At 32.9% G+C, this 20,522-nt stretch overlaps 1 protein-coding gene and 1 long non-coding RNA gene across 2 annotated transcripts; both read right to left on the bottom strand.

Annotated features, from left to right (window-relative positions):
* Positions 1–4,803: 4,803 nt before the first annotated feature.
* Positions 4,804–6,824, bottom strand: LOC108469548 (uncharacterized). The gene is made up of 3 exons (XR_001869143.2): positions 6,729–6,824; positions 6,171–6,255; positions 4,804–5,152 (listed from the first exon to the last, which is right to left on the bottom strand). It is a non-coding gene; the product is annotated as an uncharacterized LOC108469548 (long non-coding RNA).
* A 1,249-nt stretch (positions 6,825–8,073) lies between these two features.
* Positions 8,074–15,726, bottom strand: LOC108470005 (nuclear pore complex protein NUP133). Its single transcript, XM_017771177.2, has 8 exons — positions 15,276–15,726; positions 14,041–14,165; positions 12,124–13,947; positions 10,788–11,509; positions 10,550–10,702; positions 9,611–9,947; positions 9,165–9,232; positions 8,074–8,748 (listed from the first exon to the last, which is right to left on the bottom strand). The coding sequence occupies exons 1-8, from the start codon at positions 15,470–15,472 to the stop codon at positions 8,197–8,199; spliced, it is 3,978 nt and encodes a 1,325-aa protein (XP_017626666.1). The 5' UTR covers positions 15,473–15,726; the 3' UTR covers positions 8,074–8,196.
* Positions 15,727–20,522: the final 4,796 nt, after the last annotated feature.

Below are 20,522 nucleotides of genomic sequence, written 5' to 3'. Positions count from 1 at the left end.
TCCTTTACGATAAGATAATTAATTTTTAGTGAAAAAGGGTCGGAACTGTCAGACAGCAGAACAGAGGAGACTTCAATGAATAAACTGTATTAATTGGCCCAACCAAAAATTATGAAATTTTTATAGTAAGAATATATATGAGTCTAGTTTCTGAGAAAATTTATGGATCTTAATTTGGAGTTCTGTAGCTCAAGATAAAAATAATTTAGTGACTATGACACAGATGGACAGCTTGAATATTCACATAAGTAGATAGTGAAAATTATGGATAATGTTACCTACAAGTGTGTTGTTTATACTAAGGATGTGGATGAAGAGGTGGAGGAGGAAAATATACGTATATATCTGAATGACTTGTGTATAAATTGATCACATGCCCGATTATAATTGATAAATGTTGAATTAGAAATGATATAATGTTTTATTTGGAATATTTATTATGAAGTTATGATTATCGTTATAATACAAAAACCGTACTTGTGAGTTTGTATAACTAAATTTTAGTGGCTGTTTGTTAATTTTATGAATTTCATGATGTGTTATTTCATATGAATTGATGATAACCGTGAATATTGTGTGAACCACACGATCGACCACTGACTGTGACCCCTTGCGGTGTTGAAAAATTTTAAATATTTTGAAAAATTTTACGAGTTCTCGATTAAGTCCCGATATCTATATTCTGGGTCTCGATGGCTCACATAAAGGACACTATGATTAAATTTGATTGATTTCAGATATGAATGTTATGTGAAGCGAAATTTTTGTTAAATGATCTGTAAATTTTGGTAATACTCCGAATCCCTATTCCGGCGACGGATACGGGTTAAGGGTGTTACAGTATGACTTGAAAGGAATTAGAATTCGATTGAGAAATTTATTTAATTGAAAAATTAATTTCTCTAATTAAATTAATTTTGTTGAGTATGACTCATATTTCAGTTAAATTTGATAAATAATCTTCCAGTTAAACTCTGTTTATTTGTTTCAATCAAACTCTAATTAATCCAGATTATTTTATTATTGTTTGACCTACGAATTTAGCCTATAAATAGGCCTTTTTACAACATTAGAAAACACACTCATTAGAGATTAGAACTCATAACACTTTTAGAAAATTTTGTGTTTACGTTTTGAGGGTTCTTTGTTTTCGGGTTTTTTTTTTTTGTTTAGTTTTTACCTTCGTCCTTTGTACTCTTCGTTCTTTTGCTATTATTGTAAAATTATCTTTGCCCGTGGTTTTTTATCTTCTTTAGAGGGGTTTTTTCACGTTAAATTTGTGTGTTCAATTTCTCAATTTCTTCCGTTATTTTTTACTTGTTGATCCCAACAAATTTAATAAATAATATTTATTTTGAGAAATAGAAAAACATTTATTAGGTTGGACTAAATTATAAAGTGTTGGGTTAAAAGTCAAGAAAGCACATATAATTGGACCTAATACAAGAGAGACTCAAAAACTCCTCATAATACAGATGAAACGCGACAGCCCTAGTATATTTAACTAGGTTGTGTCCCCCCCCTCTCCTAGTTAAACTAGGAGACTAGTTTTTCTAGAAAATAAGTATTATTTGTGTTCTACTAATTAAACCAAGATTCTTATATCTCTCCCTATAAATAAATGGTACTAAAAGAGCTAAAAACACACAACTTTGAGATATTGTTATTCTGTCCGAAAATTGTAAGAATTTATTTCTAAGTATAAATTCTATTTTCTAGGAATAACAATTCTATTAGCTTCTATTGAGAGAGAATTACTTGCCTACTGAAAGTAAGAATTTATTTCTAGTTTTGTGTTTGATTCGTGATTGTTTGAGCCCACACTTGAAGTGATTTGTAGTATCAGAATAGTGGAGAAGGTCGTTCGATTAAAAGTCAAGAATGTCTGGGATCTGTCTCGCACAAAGCACAGGTATTTTTTAAGAAAAGTTTATTGCCATAAATATCACAAACCAACTCGATTTTTAAAATTTCAATTTTCCAATGTAACAGAGAATTGTTTTTAGACCAAATTTTTCCAACATAGCTAAGGGAGCTCATGAGGAAGATGAGTCCCATTCAAGCCATGGTGGGGGCCGTCATTTTGTTAAGGTTCAAAGGGATAGTGCTGGTAGCTTTAAGCCATATGGGAATGGAAAAAAGAAGAGGGCTGAAATGGGTGAGTACAATGAAGATGGAAAGAGAGGTTCTTATAGGCATAAGGTAAAAGGAGGATTGGCTGACAACTTAGTGGTGGCTGTTAAGCAACCCTGCCAGGATCAATGAGGTTCTTCTATTGGAACTATCGTGGGCTTGGGAACCCAAAGGCAGTTCAGAAACTGCAATGGATGGTTGTTACACAAGATCCTAATATTGTATTCCTCTATGAGACTCGATTGTGTTCTTGAGTTTGATAACATTCGAATAGGGTGCAATAGTATGATTGTTTTGTGGTGGATTTGAATCATCAAGGGTTGGCTATGCTTTGGAAAGAGGATTATCATTTTAGTTTGCAGAGTTTTTCAGGAACCATATCGACATGCTTGTTCTAGTTAATGGTGTGTCAAATGTATAGATTACTAGGATCTATGGCCATCTGAAAGGGGGTAGGCAGGAGGAAACGTGGCAATTGTTAAGAGATATTGGTGGTAAGTCAACTTTGCCATGGCTTGTAGGGTGACTTCAATGAGTTTGTGGTCGATTATGAAAAAACAGGGTGGTCGTTGTAAGCCTTAAGTGGTAATGGAAGCATTTAGGGAGGCCCTAGATGAGGTTGGGCTAGTTGATATTAAGTAGGATAATAATAGAGAGAGGGTCAGGCTGATCAAGGAACATTTGGATCATTTTGTGGCCTTGGTTGCATGGTTGGGGCAACATTTTCTATTCCAGGTTAAGGTTGTTCGGCAAGTGAATTTAGATCATGGTGTTATCTATTTGGATACGATAAGGGGAGGACTAAGGCGAGTGTAGGGAATCCAAGGCTGTATTTTTTGTACGAGGCTTGCTAGGCAGGTGATGAGGATTGTAGGGTTGGGCAGTTTTAGATAAGCTCGACGAGGCCCAAGCTTGGTTGGGTGTGTGGCAACAACGGCGGTATAATATGATTAGGGGTTGGATGAGACGATTGGCCTCATGGTTGGACCGATTGATGGATGCATCGAATACGTTTGAGAATGTCGTTACATTGCGTAGCACTCGTTCAAAGCTTGGTTGTAACACCTCTAACCCGTATCCGTTGCCGGATTGGGGTTATGAGGCATTATCGGACGAGACACAAATTCTGAACAATCGTATGCACGCACTTGCTGAAACTTTTAAACCAATCAAATGTTAACATATATAACTAATTTAAATTCCTTACGAATCATATCATAACAATTTAAATATATTTTCAAAGAACACCAAATAATCTATCCATTAAAATACATACAAAATTTCACAAATCATTTCCATAAGGAAAGTCGAATTTCACATATAAATAATAAAAGTGATATTCTTATTTGACCGAATAATAAGCTTAAAAATCAACTTATACTCATCATTTAACGACTAACCTATACACTACTCAAATATCAAATTTGAACCAAGTAGGACATATGTGCACCACATAAAACTCATATAATCCTTTTGTTTAACCAATGCCCAAATCACTATTCATTTTGTCATTTTTCAATATATTAGCCGAATGTAATCATGCTAAAACATAACTTTATTCAATGCTTAAATTTTCATCATTTTCAACCTATCACTTTATACACATAACCTTTCATAGAAACAAATCAATATACATATATATCAACTATAATTTGCACATTAAGTCAGACATATTACAAATATATTTCAACTAATGTATACTTATTAAATCACTACATAACCGAATGCCAATACTTCAAATCATAGTCATTTACAAAATACATCCCATTTATATATCATGCCTATCACTCAACAAATTATTCAACCACAATTTCAAATCATATTAAATATACCATACACCTATATTTTGACATATCTTCATCACCATTAGCAAATATATCTACCATATTTCACATATAAATACAAAATGGCCGAAACATCAATACCACAACCAAACATAACCATCAATTGATCAAAGCATAAAAATCCAAACTTAATAAAATAATAATCTATTTTTGCAACATATATAAGGCACATCAAAAACAAGTATTTAACTCAACACATATGAAAAATATACCCAATAAAGTCAAATCATGCTTGTACATTTCCTCACATAAGCGCAACATGTTTCAAAATTTAACCTTATCAATATCTTTTATTTATTCGAATTCCAAACCAAACCAACATACTTCAAAACCATGTTTACTATATCATAGTTTCCACATTCAAACCATAAGACCAAAACATCATAGCATTCGAACTCCTGAATATAATTATACATAATTTAACTCATATACCCAACCTACATTAAAAACATTCTTTAATACTATTTCATGCCTTTAGCTAATATTAAACATACCATTTTTAAACATAAATTACAATTCATAGTATACCAAATTTGCATGCTCAAACCAATCCAAACTACCTATATCTAGCCATTTAACTATATCTATTCGTTCATTAATATAACTTCCAATGTTCAAAACCAATTAACAAATAAATCACATTCATTCTTTAACATCACCATTTGTACCTAAATAATCAATCCACAATAGACATGTCATAAACATATAGTTAGATTTTTACTTGATATGACCGAATATAATCATACCTTAACAAATCACAATTTTTCTCACAAATAACCAAATCCAAACATATCACCAAAACATCATTCATACCTATCATATAATATTCATACCAAATCAAACTCCAACCATATCAAATATAACCATAATATACTTTAATACCGAGTCATACAATAACACCTTAACAAAACATAACAACCCAGTTCACGTATAACTTTTATCTATGCATGAACCATAACCGAATCTCAAACACACATCCAAAATCACCAACCAAAATATAATTATAATTCATTCAGCCATTTTCGCATGGCTCATATTTACATACCCCAAAATCAAATATATAAACTAGCCTATACATGCCATAAATTCAAATTCAATTTATAAAAATATCGAAACAGTCGATAGTGTGATAGACTTTGCTGACGATTCCCGAGCTCGTAACTGGACTCCAAAATCTATAAAACAGAGGCAAACAAAAACACACACAGAGTAAGCTATCATAGCTTAGTAAGTCATAAGCAAATAAATAACTCAATGTTAATATCAATTCAACTTAACCAAACTAATTTATACTATCATAATCACATTTATTTTCAAAATCATAATTTCATATATAACATATACTTCTATATACAAGTTTTACCTTGGCGAATATACATGTATCTATTATTAAAGTAACATTTAATTTCAAAACCATAATACCATTATATAACCGAATATACATAAACTCATATATATATATATATATATATATATATATTCATGAATCATTACATAAATATTCACATTATATAATCAAAAGGCGAATATACTTTCCATATGCTCATACATTTTTCATTTATATCATACATAATTTGCAACACATATTAAGTAACCTACTTACCTTATTTCAAATAGATAATAAGCTATCACATACCTGATCACTTTAGCTTGTTTTACACATTTGATCACAACTTATCATTGCCCGTTGAACCATTCGGAATTGAATAGGATACTCGGATAATCACATATATTATACAATGCCAATGTCCCAGACGTGGTCTTACATGTAATCACATTTTGATGCCACTGTCCTAGACAGGGTCTTACTCACACACATATATCGGAGTCACATATCGATGCCAACGTATTAAACGTGGGCTTACTCGCACACATATATCGAAGTCACATATCGATGCCAACGTATTACAACGTATTAAACGTGGTCTTACTCGCACACATATATTGATGCCATGATCTTACTCACACATCACATATCGGAATCCTATGTCATGACATATGTATCCTAGCTATTCCTAAGGTTCACACGGGCCTTTCGAATGTCGTAACTCTGTCGAAACGAACTTGTAAACATAGTTCCCCAGTATAAACACATTCGGCTATCATATATATACAAGCTCATAAAATTTAAATCAGCATTCTACATTCACATATATTCAAAATTTTACAGTATTTATTTACTTATAAACTTACCTCAGACAACGATAATCGGAATAGGACGACTAATCAACAACTTTGGTTTTCCCCCGATCCAAATCTGATTTCTTTAGTTCCTAATCTAAACATATTCAAATTAAACTCATTCAAACATAATTTCACTCAATTTAGTACAAAAACACATAAATAGGAAAATTACCATTTTACCCCTGACATTTTACACTTTTTACAATTTAGTCCAAATTGCACAAAACACAAAGCATGCAAAATTTGGACACATCATACTTAGGCCGAATACTACCCATGTTCATACAAGTTCACATATTTCATTTATTTCACATTTTAGTCGCTCAATTTATTATTTTTTACAAATTAGCCCTAATTACTCAAATTCATCAAAACTTCAAATACAAAACATGTTAATCTATCACATATCTTTTATTTTCCAGCATCAAACAACAAAAATCACAAGCTTTGGACAATGGCAAAATACAAAATCATCATCAAATTCAAAAATTTAGACATGGGTTTGATAGATAACATAGCAACGATCTCAAAAACGTAAAAATTATCAAAAACCGAGCTAAAACTCACCTTGAATCAAGTTTGTTAATCGCCGAATGTGGCTTTCTTTTTCTTTTTATCTCTTTTGGTATTTTCGGCCAACTATAAACTAAAATGCATGGCCATTTTTTTGTTTGTTTTATTATAATAACATATTAATTCATCATTTACATTTTTAACCTTATAAAATAATATAAAACCATGCTGTTTAATACCAAAACCGTCCATCCATTTCAACTATGGTCAAAGTGCATTATGAATGCATCATATTATAAAGACAAATTCAATTAAGCACTCTCACATTAAACTATTAATTTTTCACTTTACGTGATCAAGTCCTTTTTAATAAATCGGCATCTAAACAATAAAATTAAAACACGAAAAATTAACACATATGAGTTCACACATAATAAACACATAAAATAATTTTTAAAATATTTTTCTGACTTAAATTCGTGGTCCCGAAACCACCGTTTCGAATAGGGTCTAAATCGGACTGTTACATTGGTAAGCTTTATGATGAGGAGGTCTATTGGCGTCAACAGTCTAGAATTGTTTAGTTGAAGGGGATCAAAACACACGTTTTCTTTTCCATACTCGTGCTTCACGAAGCGTAACAATTTTATTGTATTTTTGGAGGATGGGTTGAGGAATAGGGTAGAGGATATTAATGGGATTCAGGGTGTGGCTATGGAATATTGTGTGAACCTGTTCCGGTCAGATATTTAAGGTAAAGTGGATCGGTTGTTGGATGCTACTAAGCCATCTCTTACTGGACCAATGAATAGAGGTTTGTGTGCCCCTTTCACGGCTGAGGTAGTCAGCTTTTAAGCAGATGGATCCAAGTAAGGCACCGGGCATTGATGGTCTTACAGTTTGTTTTATCAACATTTTTTGTCGGTACTTGGTCGTGATACTGTGAATTTATGTTTAAACATGTTGAATGGTGTAGCTGATATAGAGATGGTGAATGATATAATGATTGTTTTGATTCCTAAAAGGAAGGATCCGATTACCATGGATGATTATACAATGATTGTTTTTACTGATAAATGTTATATTCAATTATTCATGTCATATGATATTGTCAGAAAAATAGGGAAACTCTCTCGTCAATTTGATTTTTAACATAAAAAACAAATTTAATTTTCTATTTTGTTACAGATGTCTTTGGCGACTAAAAGAATATAAACTACTAACAGTATTGCTGAAAAAGAGATCTTAAAACACCTGCTAAGGGTCAAGCGAAAAATAATTTTTTAAAATTAAAAAAATTAGTTTTTAAATGGTTTAAATGGATAATTATCTCCAGGCTCACATGTTGATGCCTTGATCTTCAGTTTTTTTTTTTTTTCTTCTGAAAAAAGGAAAAATCTTGTAAATGCATGCTTGGGGTATGCATTTAATAAGACCCCCAAAATAAAATATGAAATTATACAAATACCACTAATGAAAAGGCAATCTCGAGAATGTAATCAGTATTAGCCCTATTAATCTGTCATACCATTGGGGAAAGGCTCTCTTCTAATTTAACATCGTCACCTTGTACACATCCTAGCATGAGGGCAGTAAGCATTAGCTTACCTGCATATGGGAAATCCCTATGTTGCATCAATATTGCCTCAACGGATGATCGTGTGTCTTTCAAACCGGCTACTTCTACATTTTCTTGTCTCAATGGCAGCACTTCACCGAATCCGTCATCAATGGTTTCTGCTTTCGGACCATAACACCTGTTTGAAGCCTTGAAAAGGATAGTTCGGCTAAGTTGTTGCAAAGTTTCCTCGTCGCTCCAACCTTCGGATACTGATGCTTGATATAGCTCGCTCCAAGGGTCTTGATCGGCAGCCTTCTTCCAGCACTCCTCCAAAAGGTTCCTATGGCTCTTGCGAAATGATGAGCTAGTCCATGCAAATACATCAAAAACCTGCAAAGCTAGCTCTTTGCTTCCACTTTCGAGACACAGCTCTATGAGCTCCTCAGGACGAAGAAGCTTCTTTTCAACATGTTGGTTCGTGTCATCCAGTGGTAGAACTTCCATAATTTCTTCCTGCAGAAGATGACAAAGAAATACGGACTTGACTATAAATGGATAAAGCAGATTAATATACTTCCATGCACTGGTGCTATTCATTACATTATTATAGAGTGCCTAGAAGGCTTCAAAAAACAATCAGTAATATTGAATTTTAATGCTTAGCTCAAACAGCTTGTGAGATAGATTCAGTTTACAATATTTTTTATAATGTAATATACACAAATAAATTATTAATCAAATTTCTATCCCAAGCTTGAGCTTTTAAAAAGCTTGATTCAGCTCAGCTTGATTACACCCCATTTCAGACGGTTCATAACAGCTAATATGAATCAATATAGGTTGTGATATGATAAAACCATGTATTAATGAGAAACAACAGTGCTTCAGATAAAAACATAAAAAGAAAAATCTCATTGAATGCAACAAACCTGCAATCTCAAAATCTTCAAATCAGCTTCTATTCTTTTCGCTTTTATCTGAGAGTCAGCATCTTTACCTAATTGTTAAGAGAAAGAAGAAAAAAGGATAAGTGGGAAATGGGAAATGGAAATGGGGTTTTATAGGCCTATTAGTAAGAGATTCTTAAATTTATGTTTTCAACTTTTTTAAAACTGGAACATGATAAGAAAAGGCAAGGATGGAGGAAAGAAAAAGTACATTTACCAATGATATCAGTTCATATAATCCCTCCATGGAATCTCCTTATTTTCCATTTTCAACCATAATTTTCTTTCAAGATTTCTCCACTACTAACTAAGCAGTATTTTATGATAAAAAAAGATGGAATTTTCCCATGAAACAAAGAATAAAATCAATACAAAAAATGAACTAGTATGCAATCAAGTAATAAATGAGAAATGAGAAAACAGATTACCTGCAAAGGCAGCAATCTTGGAGAGGTTCAAAAGTCGCCGCCTGTCAGTCAATGTTGGTACTGGATTTGGGTGGTCAGAATCGATCTCCTCTTCAGTGATTGAAATAGAGCCCTCATCTTGAGAAAGAGCCACAACATGAAGAGTTTCTGAAGCTGCTGAAAACCGATGAAGGAATACTTCATGAAGCCATAGGAGATCCTGGTAATGATTTAAGAAAATAGATAGCTCTTCCTGGAATTCCTCCCCAAGCCTTAGTAGCTTAGAGTATTGCTTCTTTCCATACAGCTGTTTAAACACAAAGTAACTGAATCCACATCTAGGTCCCATGCTCTCATGCTGCATAATACACAATCTAAAGTTATTCTAGAAAGCAGTGAGACAACAAGGGAATGAAGGAGAAAGAGAATAATATAAATTCAGACAGAAGAGTAAGGAGAAGAGAATTTAAGGAAATTTTTGAGAAAAAAGAAAACAGGGGAGAGAAGAAAACCACCAGGGAGAGACATCTTAACACTTGAAACTCAATCTTCACTCAAAGATATCTCAATAATTAAAAGCAACTCGAAACAGAAGTAACATAGGTACCGATAGGCCGTATCCTAAACCAAATACCGTAATAATCCCGTAAATGCCTAAAAAAAACACTTGAACATGCAACAATTTAGAATTAAGAATTCAGTGAATATGTTTGCAAACTCTTGCAGGACGAAAATCAAAACATAACTTCTTTGTTCCATTTGTAATGGCAACTTTAAGAAAGAATGGCTTAGGAAACCGTTGATAGATTTGTCCAAATGTTGCAAATAGTGCAGGGACAGTGAGAGCATGCAATTTCATACCTGAGGGTTTTTTTTTTGGGGGCGCAGCATAGCAGATGTTCAAGAAAATCAATGAACCTAAACAAGAAAAATGTGTCGAAGTAAATACTCAAATCATACCATAAGATTTTTTAGCAACCCCGAATCACTGAGATCACAACATATGTTCCACATGGTCTGATAGCCTTCATGTCGTTTTGCTATTGACAGCAAGCTTGAAGACAGATTTTTAAGGATTTCTTCTTTATTCTCTCCTGTGTTATCAGTTAAGTCCTGCAAGAAATAAAAAATTCAAGGGTGCATGCAAATGCACAACCAGGAAGAAATGAATACAATACTTCTCAGAAAAAGGATTCACCTGATAACCAGCTTCTACAAAACCTGTAACTTGTTGATAAAGGGAACCAAGAATTGCATCCCTTCTACTCCAGTACTCATTCAGAAGACCTTTGTGCTCTTCTCCTCGCTCAACTTTAGCATTTATAGCACCACTAGACGCCTCAAGAAGAACTTCAGCCAATGCTTCCAGATGAGAATATAATTCTGATTTTGCTGACATATCAATTTCAGATGTTTCTTTTAACAGCTGAAGCATGAAAGACGCAATACTCCACAGCCCGTTACGCACCACTGGTTGACAATACCAAGGCGTTAAACCCTCTGGTGGTGGATACCATAGGTGATTCTCATTCTTGTAGTCCATGGCAGCCCGAAATATAGTAACACATGAATTTGAGAGTTCGCAAGCTCTATGGATCTGAAATCCAACTGGTTGCTCCATGCTGATTATATATTCTAGATGTCTTTCTAAGCAATAAAATACTTGTTCGAGATCAGAGACCTTACTATAGAACACTTCAGCATTATCTCTGTCCATCAGAAGGACGGTATTTCGCCTGGCCCTCTCCCCTACTAACTGAATCAGATCCCAAAGAGCACCTGAAACTTGATTTTCAAAACTTGAATGAGTGGAGCCAACTCCAGTTGAACGGTTTTGGTTAATTATATTCTGTAGTTCCCTGAGTTGAATAATTGCAGAGAGCTTTTCACCATGTTCTAAGATGATTTGCAAAGAATGTCCTGCCAAACAAGTAACAAATTAGGCATAATTTTTCTCTTTTGCCTGTTGTTTGATTAGAAGGCAAGAAAGACCAGAAATAAATTATTCCCCTTTAGTAGTAAGACATAGTTTCCCTAGATCTGTACTAAATACAAAGAAGAGGGAAGAAATTGCAGTCAGATATAGCATCAAGAATAAAAACCTGCCCACAAGGTTCACTCCTCAGAATATCTGGCAATGAAAACAATATTTGATTTTAGCCACAGAAAGATCTAAGATGCTACTCAAATATCAAAATATGACCACTGGGAAATGCTAAGAATCTAAACTGCAGCCAAAAGTTCAACGTAACCTCCACACTTATAACAATTGAACATAAAGTCACCTCTGCAACTTGTCTACATATTGTAACATGAAATGCTCAGTCAAGTCCTAAGAGTTATCAGTCAACATATGTGCTAAATAACAGTTCAAAAAGCAACTGAAGGCAGATTACTAGTCATAGTTTATGTTAAATGTACCATGATGGAGACTACATACTGTTTTATGCAATCAAACTCTAAGAAAAAATTACGGAAAATGAAGAAAATGAAATGCAGGAGCAAAAGCTATGGCAACAAGTCGCAGATCATACTCTGTCCAGAACATAACTCCTCATGGCACTTGGATAAAGCAAGAAACTGGAGAAATTTGTTATGCTTCTGCTGCTTATCCATGAGTTGAGTCGATATAATACCCATAGCAACAATTTCAGCACCTCTAGTAGTTGTCCAGTGTTTAGCTAAGGTGTCAACGATTGATTTGCTTGTCCGTACAAAGACATTAGTTTCTCCACCCCTTTCAAATGCCCCAGAACTCTTAAGTTTTTCTAGTGATCCATCAACCTTCCCAGTTATCAAAAACTCGTGGAAAAATTGACCTAGCAAAGCTTCTGATTCTTCATCTTGGGCAGTTCTGCGTGTAATACCAGTCAAACCAGTTGCTTGTCTACCACCAGCATCCCATGCATCTGAACTAGCCCTTCTAGGAGCAATATTGTTTGCAAACATAAGGTTCCTTCTCTCTTCTTGTGCAGAGCCTTCATTCGAGCTCCCTTTGCGTGACAAGCTCCGCTCAGGGGGTTCAACCCCACCAAGTACAACAGCCTTTTCTGGTATTGCCCATATCCCTGCTTTCTCGGTAAGCACAACCCATGCGCCATCTTCCCCATCATCAGTAGGAGGAAGAACCGAAGCATCAAGAACTTTCCCAGCATCATGAGGCAAATCAAATTGATAGAGTCGAGTAGAATTTCTGTGATAATGGGAGACTGTTGCAGTTCCTTCACCAGAAAGTATGATTGTTGATCCTGCGGGCTTGCCCCCTACTCGAAGTCTCATGGAGAATAAGAAGTCCTCATCCTCTACCCTTGCTTTTGGTATTATCACTTGGATTGGAGCCTTTTTCTCTAAAACTCTTTCATGTAAATCAGAGGAGATGTTCACTTCAGACATATATTGCATGGTCAGAAGAGAATATTGAGTGTAACTTGAGCTGCTAACCCGATCCTTGCAAAAGGTGGCAACAAGAACAGTAATAACTTTACCATGATCATCCACCTGCAGGTCTAGAGGCCATATTCGTTTCTGTCCAGCCAGATCCTTCTTAATTCCCAAATCACCATCATTACCAACAATTTCCTGAGACCAAAGCTTTGACACCTCTAAATCAGGAAAGAGCTTGATGTTGAAACACTGTATTTCATGATCTGTCAGCAGAAAAAATTGGCGGTTGGAGTCTGAAACAGAAAAGTATGGAAGACGCCATATCATTGACCTCGGATATCCCTTGCTCCCAACAAGTTGACCAACACCAGTACCTTGGGATGATAAACTTTGTATGTTCTGGTGTACTTTATTTACTTGAATACCATTCGGGCTGCAGTAAAATTGCCAAAGTTCACCACTAGAGCAACATGCAAGGGCAACACAGGCATTTTGGGTACCAGGAATTGCAGAAGCAATCAAAGAGTTGAAAGAACTTGAGCCAGTAAAATTTGTTGCATGCCTGTTTGGGGTGGCATTGCTGTCAATACGTGAAGAAGTTACCAATAATTCATCAGAAGATGAACAAATGGTAACAGAAGCAGCTCCCACATCAGCAAAGATGTCGGACCAGTATAAAACAGCTCGAGTTTTCTGGTTACACAAAACAATACCAGCAGAATAGCAATGTTTTGCAGCTCTATTTGATACTTTTGAGGTGCTATCCCAATTGACAACAGAAAGCAACCAATTATTGCGGATATAGGAAGTTCTGCCAAGATCTGCATTTCCTAAAACATCAGAAGGAAGTTCAAGAGTAACACATTTCTTTGGAGCTGTGGATGACAAATAATTCCAGATAAAAATTTTGTTCCCGTATATAATCCATGATAGGCATGTTCCCTTATCCATTCCGCCTGATATACAAACATCAGCTGGAACAGATCACAAAGAAGCAACAAATTAGTTTTTCTAAAGGAATTCCATTGATCTGCACATGGTTGATGATAGGAACCAGCAATACTAACCAGGAACATGCCTCTGCAAAAAGCTGGTCTGTTCATCATGAACAACTTGTGGAAACTCTCCAACAAAAACTGGCTTAATTGGATCCACCCCATCCCCTTTTTCATTCTTGTTTGCTGGTGGAATTCTGGGTACAATTGCACACAAAATGTTAAATATATTACTATTTACTAGCCAGGAGTTTAAGCCACACACAGACACAGTAAGGAAGTGAATCTATAAACTCTGGAGGTCTATAAAAAGGATTATGAGGCAGATACTTGCAGGAGCTATACTAAGGCATAGAGCTCCTTTCCTTTTTCCAGATTTAGAGTTTTTCATTTTTTTTTTTAGGAAGGAATTTTTTATAGGTCAATTCAGGTTTTTATCAGGTAACTTTGAAATTAAGCAGTGGTCCTATATAACTTTCTAGTTATTTTTTAGGTTGATTCAGTTAATAACAGGTTAAAGTTCAGAATTGTTTCTCTTTAAGTTTGAATGTTTCTAGACTAAAACTAACTCTAACGGGTTAGGCATTCTTTTGCTCAAATCCCCTTTGAATGTTTCTAGACTAAAACTAACTCTAACGGGTTAGGCATTCTTTTGCTCAAATCCCCTACTCATCTAGCCACATGTTCTTTCCTCTACTGCTTTTTCGTTAGTTTCAACAATAATCCCAATCAGACCTATACGTGGTATAAATTATAGTATAAGTTTTCCGTTTAAGGCATCAATCAGCAAAACTAAAGTAAGTTTAACCAACAAATCATAGCAGGTTGAAACATTATTTTAAGAGTCCTAGACATTTTCAATAAAACACATGGAAGCAAGGCCAATCACCAGCCACCATTTTCTTTCTTTTTCAGTATAAGGCTCAAACTTCCTAGGATTACAAAGCATGATTACAATTTTCATGCCATGTCCGCATCCATAAGACATCACCACCCACAAGAAGCAATAACCTTAACCGTGAAACAAATTCTACCCTCTACTCTTAAGACTGTCCAGCATCAGATTCTTCTTTTCTTAACACTCAACAATTCACTTACCATCTTTGCTTGCCACATTCCCACATTTCTTCATCTTAATTCAAGAAGCCTAATTTCAAAACATTACTCACACAGGAATCCCTTTTTTGAAGCAAAAATGCAAAAGACAAAATTACGATCCCAAAATTCAAATTCAACTCCAACTATCTCAAAATCATAAGGCTCTTGCTCAATCAATAAAGCCTCAAAATGGAAAGCGGAAATAGTACCTGGCAAGAACAGACAAGCGAGGAGCCCAAGGAGCGGGAGTGCCGGTACTTGGGCGATCTGGAATCGAAGCTTGGTGCGCTGGTTTATTGTTCTCTGTAAGTGGAGTTGAAGGAGAATCTGGTGCCCTTAGATTTGCCCCTACATTTCTCTCCTTCTGCGAGCTTAATTTGCTTCGCTTCAATCCTGGGGAGAACATTTTCTCTGTTTTCTTCCACTGTTTTAGTTCAGCTTTTTCCTTTAATGGAGAGGTTTAATTTAGGGTTTATGAGGGTTTTTTCCCCTGTCTTTGGTAAAAAGAATGTGAGCGCTTTCAACTTGAAAGAGTGTATGAAGTGGGAGAATTTTGAATTGCTTTCAGGGACTAGGTTACTAGAGGGAGGAGTGATCGCATGAGGTCTGCTTCATAGTGTTATGATTCATGGGTTTGATTTGAACCGTCCGATCCGTAAATACCCCTTCCTTTGCCACGTCAAATGTCAAACCAACTCTTTATTGTCTAGATTTAATTACCTTAGGCATTTAAAATCTCTAATTTTATCGGTGTTCTAAAATGGTTTATATAGAAATAGCAAAATTCGAATCCCATATCAAATTCATCTGTTTTGAATAGAGCCATTCTTTTTTTTTTTAAAGTAGGGTATTAATTTATCTTTAAATATATAAACTATTAAGAACATGTAATAATGTAATATAAAAAAATTATATATTTTATGTGGCGAATTTAGTATCCCTAAAATACAAATTTTCTCTTTAAAACTATTTAAATTTTAAATTTATAATGATAAAATTAAACTTTCAAAAATGATAAAAATTTTGATTTGATTTTTAAATTATAAAGATATAAATTATTAAAATAGTAAAGTTGTATGTTTACTAGCATAAAAGAATATAATTTAATTTCGATCTTCAAAAGTTTTCTGACTTGCCCCTGACCGTTGATGCTTAGATCGTAGTAATGTTGCCGGAAAATAATCACAGGTGATTCGGATTTTGAGAAATGGTTAAATTTTGCCTATAATCCCTATAATTGTCTAAAACTAAAAGTTTAATCTTTATACTTTTAAATAATTTTAAAGAACAAACATGTAATAGTATTTTGCAAAATTAAAATTACGTCCAATCAGAACTTATCGAATAAAGATTGGAATGGGTTGATTATTATAGTCAATCAAACATACCATTAAAGTAATGTGGAATTAAGTGCCTTTTGGACCATTTTATGATGAAATTAGTTTAAATATTAAAATTAAAAAATTAAATATATAATTTAAAAATAAATTAATTAATTAACCTAGCATTGCATGAATATGTTATAATTATGAAATTAGTTTTCTATTGTTTGATGATCTTTAATTTATTGTTTGATTATCTTTAATTGATAGTGTTGTACCCTCCTTTATTATCTAGTAAAAATTATATATTAGTAATTTAGGAATGCTAAATTAATTTAAATCTGAATCTCATGTATTGACATGATGGTTAAAGTATTCACCGTCTTAGGTGTGGTCTGAATTTAAGTTTTGCTAGTCGTGTTATTATTAGAGCTTTATCCTCATTTTATAATTCATAAAAAAAAAATTAGAAAGAAAAATTATCTAGCTCAAATGGAGTTTCCCATTGCCACAAGTGTTTGCTTGTCGAGGAGGAATAATACTTGGTGGAGGAGACGATAAGTGTGAGATAACCCGCACACTTATTATCATCTCTAAAAATATGTCTAACTTAATTGCATCAGTGAATCCAATTCGACAATCAATTACAAGTGTTGAAATTTAAATTAAAACAGAAATTAACAATTTATTTATTTATACCATTGATAGAAGGAATTCAATAAAAGTTAACTTAAAATAAAAGTGAAATGAAATATAGTAATGGCATGAATGAAACATGTAGTAGATGGGATTGTTTTAAATTATAAGATTAGATATTTCAAGAATTAGTTAATTAATATATCTATAATATATACATTACGTATTAAACATATACAAACAAACTATTTCATATATAAAGAAATTGAATTAGGAGAGAAGCAAAGCGATTGTAGCTAACCTTTCCAAGACGTTATGTGCGCTTGCTAACGGGGGCTGGCAGCGCCCGTGCCATAAAATAAAAAAAATATTATTTAAATCTTATAAAATTTTAAATTAATAAATATAAAATTATATTTTGATGTCTTTAAAACTATAAATTTTATAAATTTTTATTTAATCTTTTAAATTTTATAAAAATATAAGTTATTAAAATGATAAAATTGTACTTTTATTATCATAAAATTTACAATTTAATTTTGACTCATTAAAAATAAAATTTGCTTCCCGTTACTTCACTTGCTTAATTTCATCACAATTTCTTTGATATATATTAAAAATTAATGGTGTATTTAGTTTGGTAAAATAGAAATTGTCTTGAAAATTTAAAAATATTAATAAAACATATTTAGTTAAACAATTAAAATTGATTTTTTTAAAATAAAAATAAGTGAAAATAGAAAATAAAAAAGTTGAAAAGCTTTGTAATTTTTTTTAAGAAAAGAGAAATTTTAATGTTTAAAGTCCATATATATACAGAGGCGTAGCCGATGGGGGCAGGGCGTTGGCCCTAAAATAGGTAAATTTTTCATATATCTTCTTTAATTTTTTAAAATTAATAAAAGTAAAATCATATTTTGGCCCTTTCTAAAAATGATAAAAATTTAATTTAATATTTTAAAATTATAAAGATATAGATTATTTTAAATGGTGAAATTATATTTTTATCATAAAAATTAAAATTTAATTTCAACCTCCTAAAAAATTTCTACCTTCACTTTTGATATTTTACATTTAAATATTTTTAAAATTTTATCTTTAAATATTTACTCGACTTTGAAAAGATTGAAAAAATTAAAAATAAGTAGCAATAATTAAATTGAAGCGGAGCAGATGGGGTGGAGATGAATGCGTAAAACATACATTAAAGTAGTAATGGATTTCAAGTTTATACATCCATAGTAAATTGGGGTGGGTGGTGAAGCAAACTATGTCTATTGCAGAGCGATAGTGAATTTAACAATATCTGCCCCGCCTCATTGTCATCCCTAATTTAATTGTCACTTTAATATTTTAGAAAAAAGTTTGGTTAGATTTTTAGGTACATTCATTCCATATACCACATTAAATTACTCTAATTTTTCATAAATAAACTCATCAAAGTTACTAGGAACCTTTATATTACAATGTAAAGTTAATTTTAGTCTATTTATTAAAAATTGCTCCAAATTAGTTATTGTACATTAAAAATTTGTTCAAATTATGACATCATTACAATTTTCCTTTAAATTATTGATAATTAGACAAAGTATATCATACCTAACTAATTTACTCATGACATATTATTCAATTACACGATATTTAAAAAATGCATAGATGTTTTAGGGGGAATGGTTGGGTTTTTTTTTATGGATCAGGTCGAGACACAAGTAAATTAGTTGGGTATGTCATATTTATCCAAATTATCAATAACTTAACGACAGATTGTAATAGGGCCATGCTTTGAATAAATTTTTAGTGTACAAAAACTAATTTGGAGCAATTTTTAGTAGAGGGACTAAAAATAACTTTACATAATAGTAGGGAGATTCACGGTAGACTTTGACCAATAAAAATAACATGAAGGCATTTGGTGCTTTTCCATTTTAAGATTCCATTGAAATGTGATTCCTTATAATGTAATTTTTGAGAATGTCATTAATGGAAAAATTACTCTACAATGTTTGGTATATACGAGAAGTGTTGCTATTGGGAAAGTTACATTAATACATTTGGTACACTCAACACTTTCCTAGAATGTAAGATTATTTTACAAAATTACCATTACTAAATAAAAGATATTCATGTAACAATTTTCAATATTTTTATTATTAATAAATAATTAAATTAAATATTTAATAATATTTTTAATTATTAATAAATATTTGAATCAATCCACAAGATATAATTTTCTCACATTTTCATCGAATCCATTACATAAATACATTTAAAAAACAACTTACAAATTTTTTCTCATCGTATAAGTTCAAATATATTCATATATTACATTCAAATTATCTTAAAACCAAATTTTAAATTACTAGTTTGATATAAATGTGACATTTTTCAATAGCAGCTTGATTTTCATTTTTACACAAAGAAATTTTATGTAAACTTTAATATGATATGTCATATATCTTTGTTGGTGAGATAATTAGGTAATAAAATTAAAATTTGAATTTGACAATAGATGATGGCAATGTTATTATTAGAGGGGTAAACTATAAAAATAGTCACTTTTGTTTGTCTCTGTAACACCCCTTAACTCCAACCCGTCACCGGAACAGGGTTACGAGGCATTACTGGAATTAAACACTAATAACGAACAACACCGAGTCATAAATCTATATTTCAATTTAAAATTTCTTAAATTCCATCTTTAAGACCCTAATATGCCCACAATATACTTAGGAAGTGTTTTGGGATTAAACCGGGAACTTTGGAAACTTTTCCTTGAGAATAGGGGCACACGCCCATGTGGCCTGAGACATGCCCGTGTGGCCTGGAACATGCCCGTGTGGCCTGCCCGTAGGCAGATCTGACTTACTCACACGGCCGTGGGACTAACCTATGGGCAAGTTTGACTTTGCCACACGGCCTGGGCATACGCCCATGTGACTTGGCCGTGTGAAAACATGATTTTTCACCATTTTTAATCTATTTTCACATATTAAACACACCTAATTCATGCCCAAGACATTTACTTATAAATCTTGATCAAATAACATTCATCAAACCTTTCAAACTTAGCAAATTTTCATTCATTCATTTCATTACCTCTTAAGGATTATGCACCACATTTACATTCAAAATATAAAACATTTACAAGTGACAAACACCAAACCTAGTACATGCCACATTTCTAAAAGATAGATGCATCACCAAAATTGAGCTGAAGTCGGGACTGACTCAGATGCTTGACTGAACTTCAACTTTACCTAAATTATGCACGGAAACAATCAGTATCTTTGAGTATTGGAAATACTCAGTGGTATTATCATAATTCAAATTATAACAACAATAAAATATCATAACATACATAGATAATTAGCAAATCATACATACAAATCATATATATAAATTCATACCAAACTATCATATTTCCATTATATCATTTCCAATGATAGATCCAATAAATCATCAATGAGATTTCAAATAACTCATGAACCTTTGATTCAT

The sequence above is a fragment of the Gossypium arboreum genome, chromosome 7 (assembly GCF_025698485.1).
Source record: "Gossypium arboreum isolate Shixiya-1 chromosome 7, ASM2569848v2, whole genome shotgun sequence".
Lineage (NCBI taxonomy): Eukaryota > Viridiplantae > Streptophyta > Magnoliopsida > Malvales > Malvaceae > Gossypium > Gossypium arboreum.
The sequence above is the reverse complement of the archived record's forward strand: the minus strand, read 5'-3'. Positions and strand labels throughout refer to the sequence as shown.

What these genes read in the sequence shown, in the direction of transcription:
- LOC108470005 (XM_017771177.2), bottom strand. Translation starts at nt 15,472, where the DNA reads ATGTTCTCCCCAGGATTGAAGCGAAGCAAATTAAGCTCGCAGAAGGAG. An exon ending in TTTGCAGAGGCATGTTCCTG is followed by an intron (nt 13,948 to 14,040) that starts GTTAGTATTGCT and finishes GATCTGTTCCAG; the next exon opens with CTGATGTTTGTATATCAGGC. An exon ending in GGTTGCTAAAAAATCTTATG is followed by an intron (nt 9,948 to 10,549) that starts GTATGATTTGAG and finishes TGTATTATGCAG; the next exon opens with CATGAGAGCATGGGACCTAG.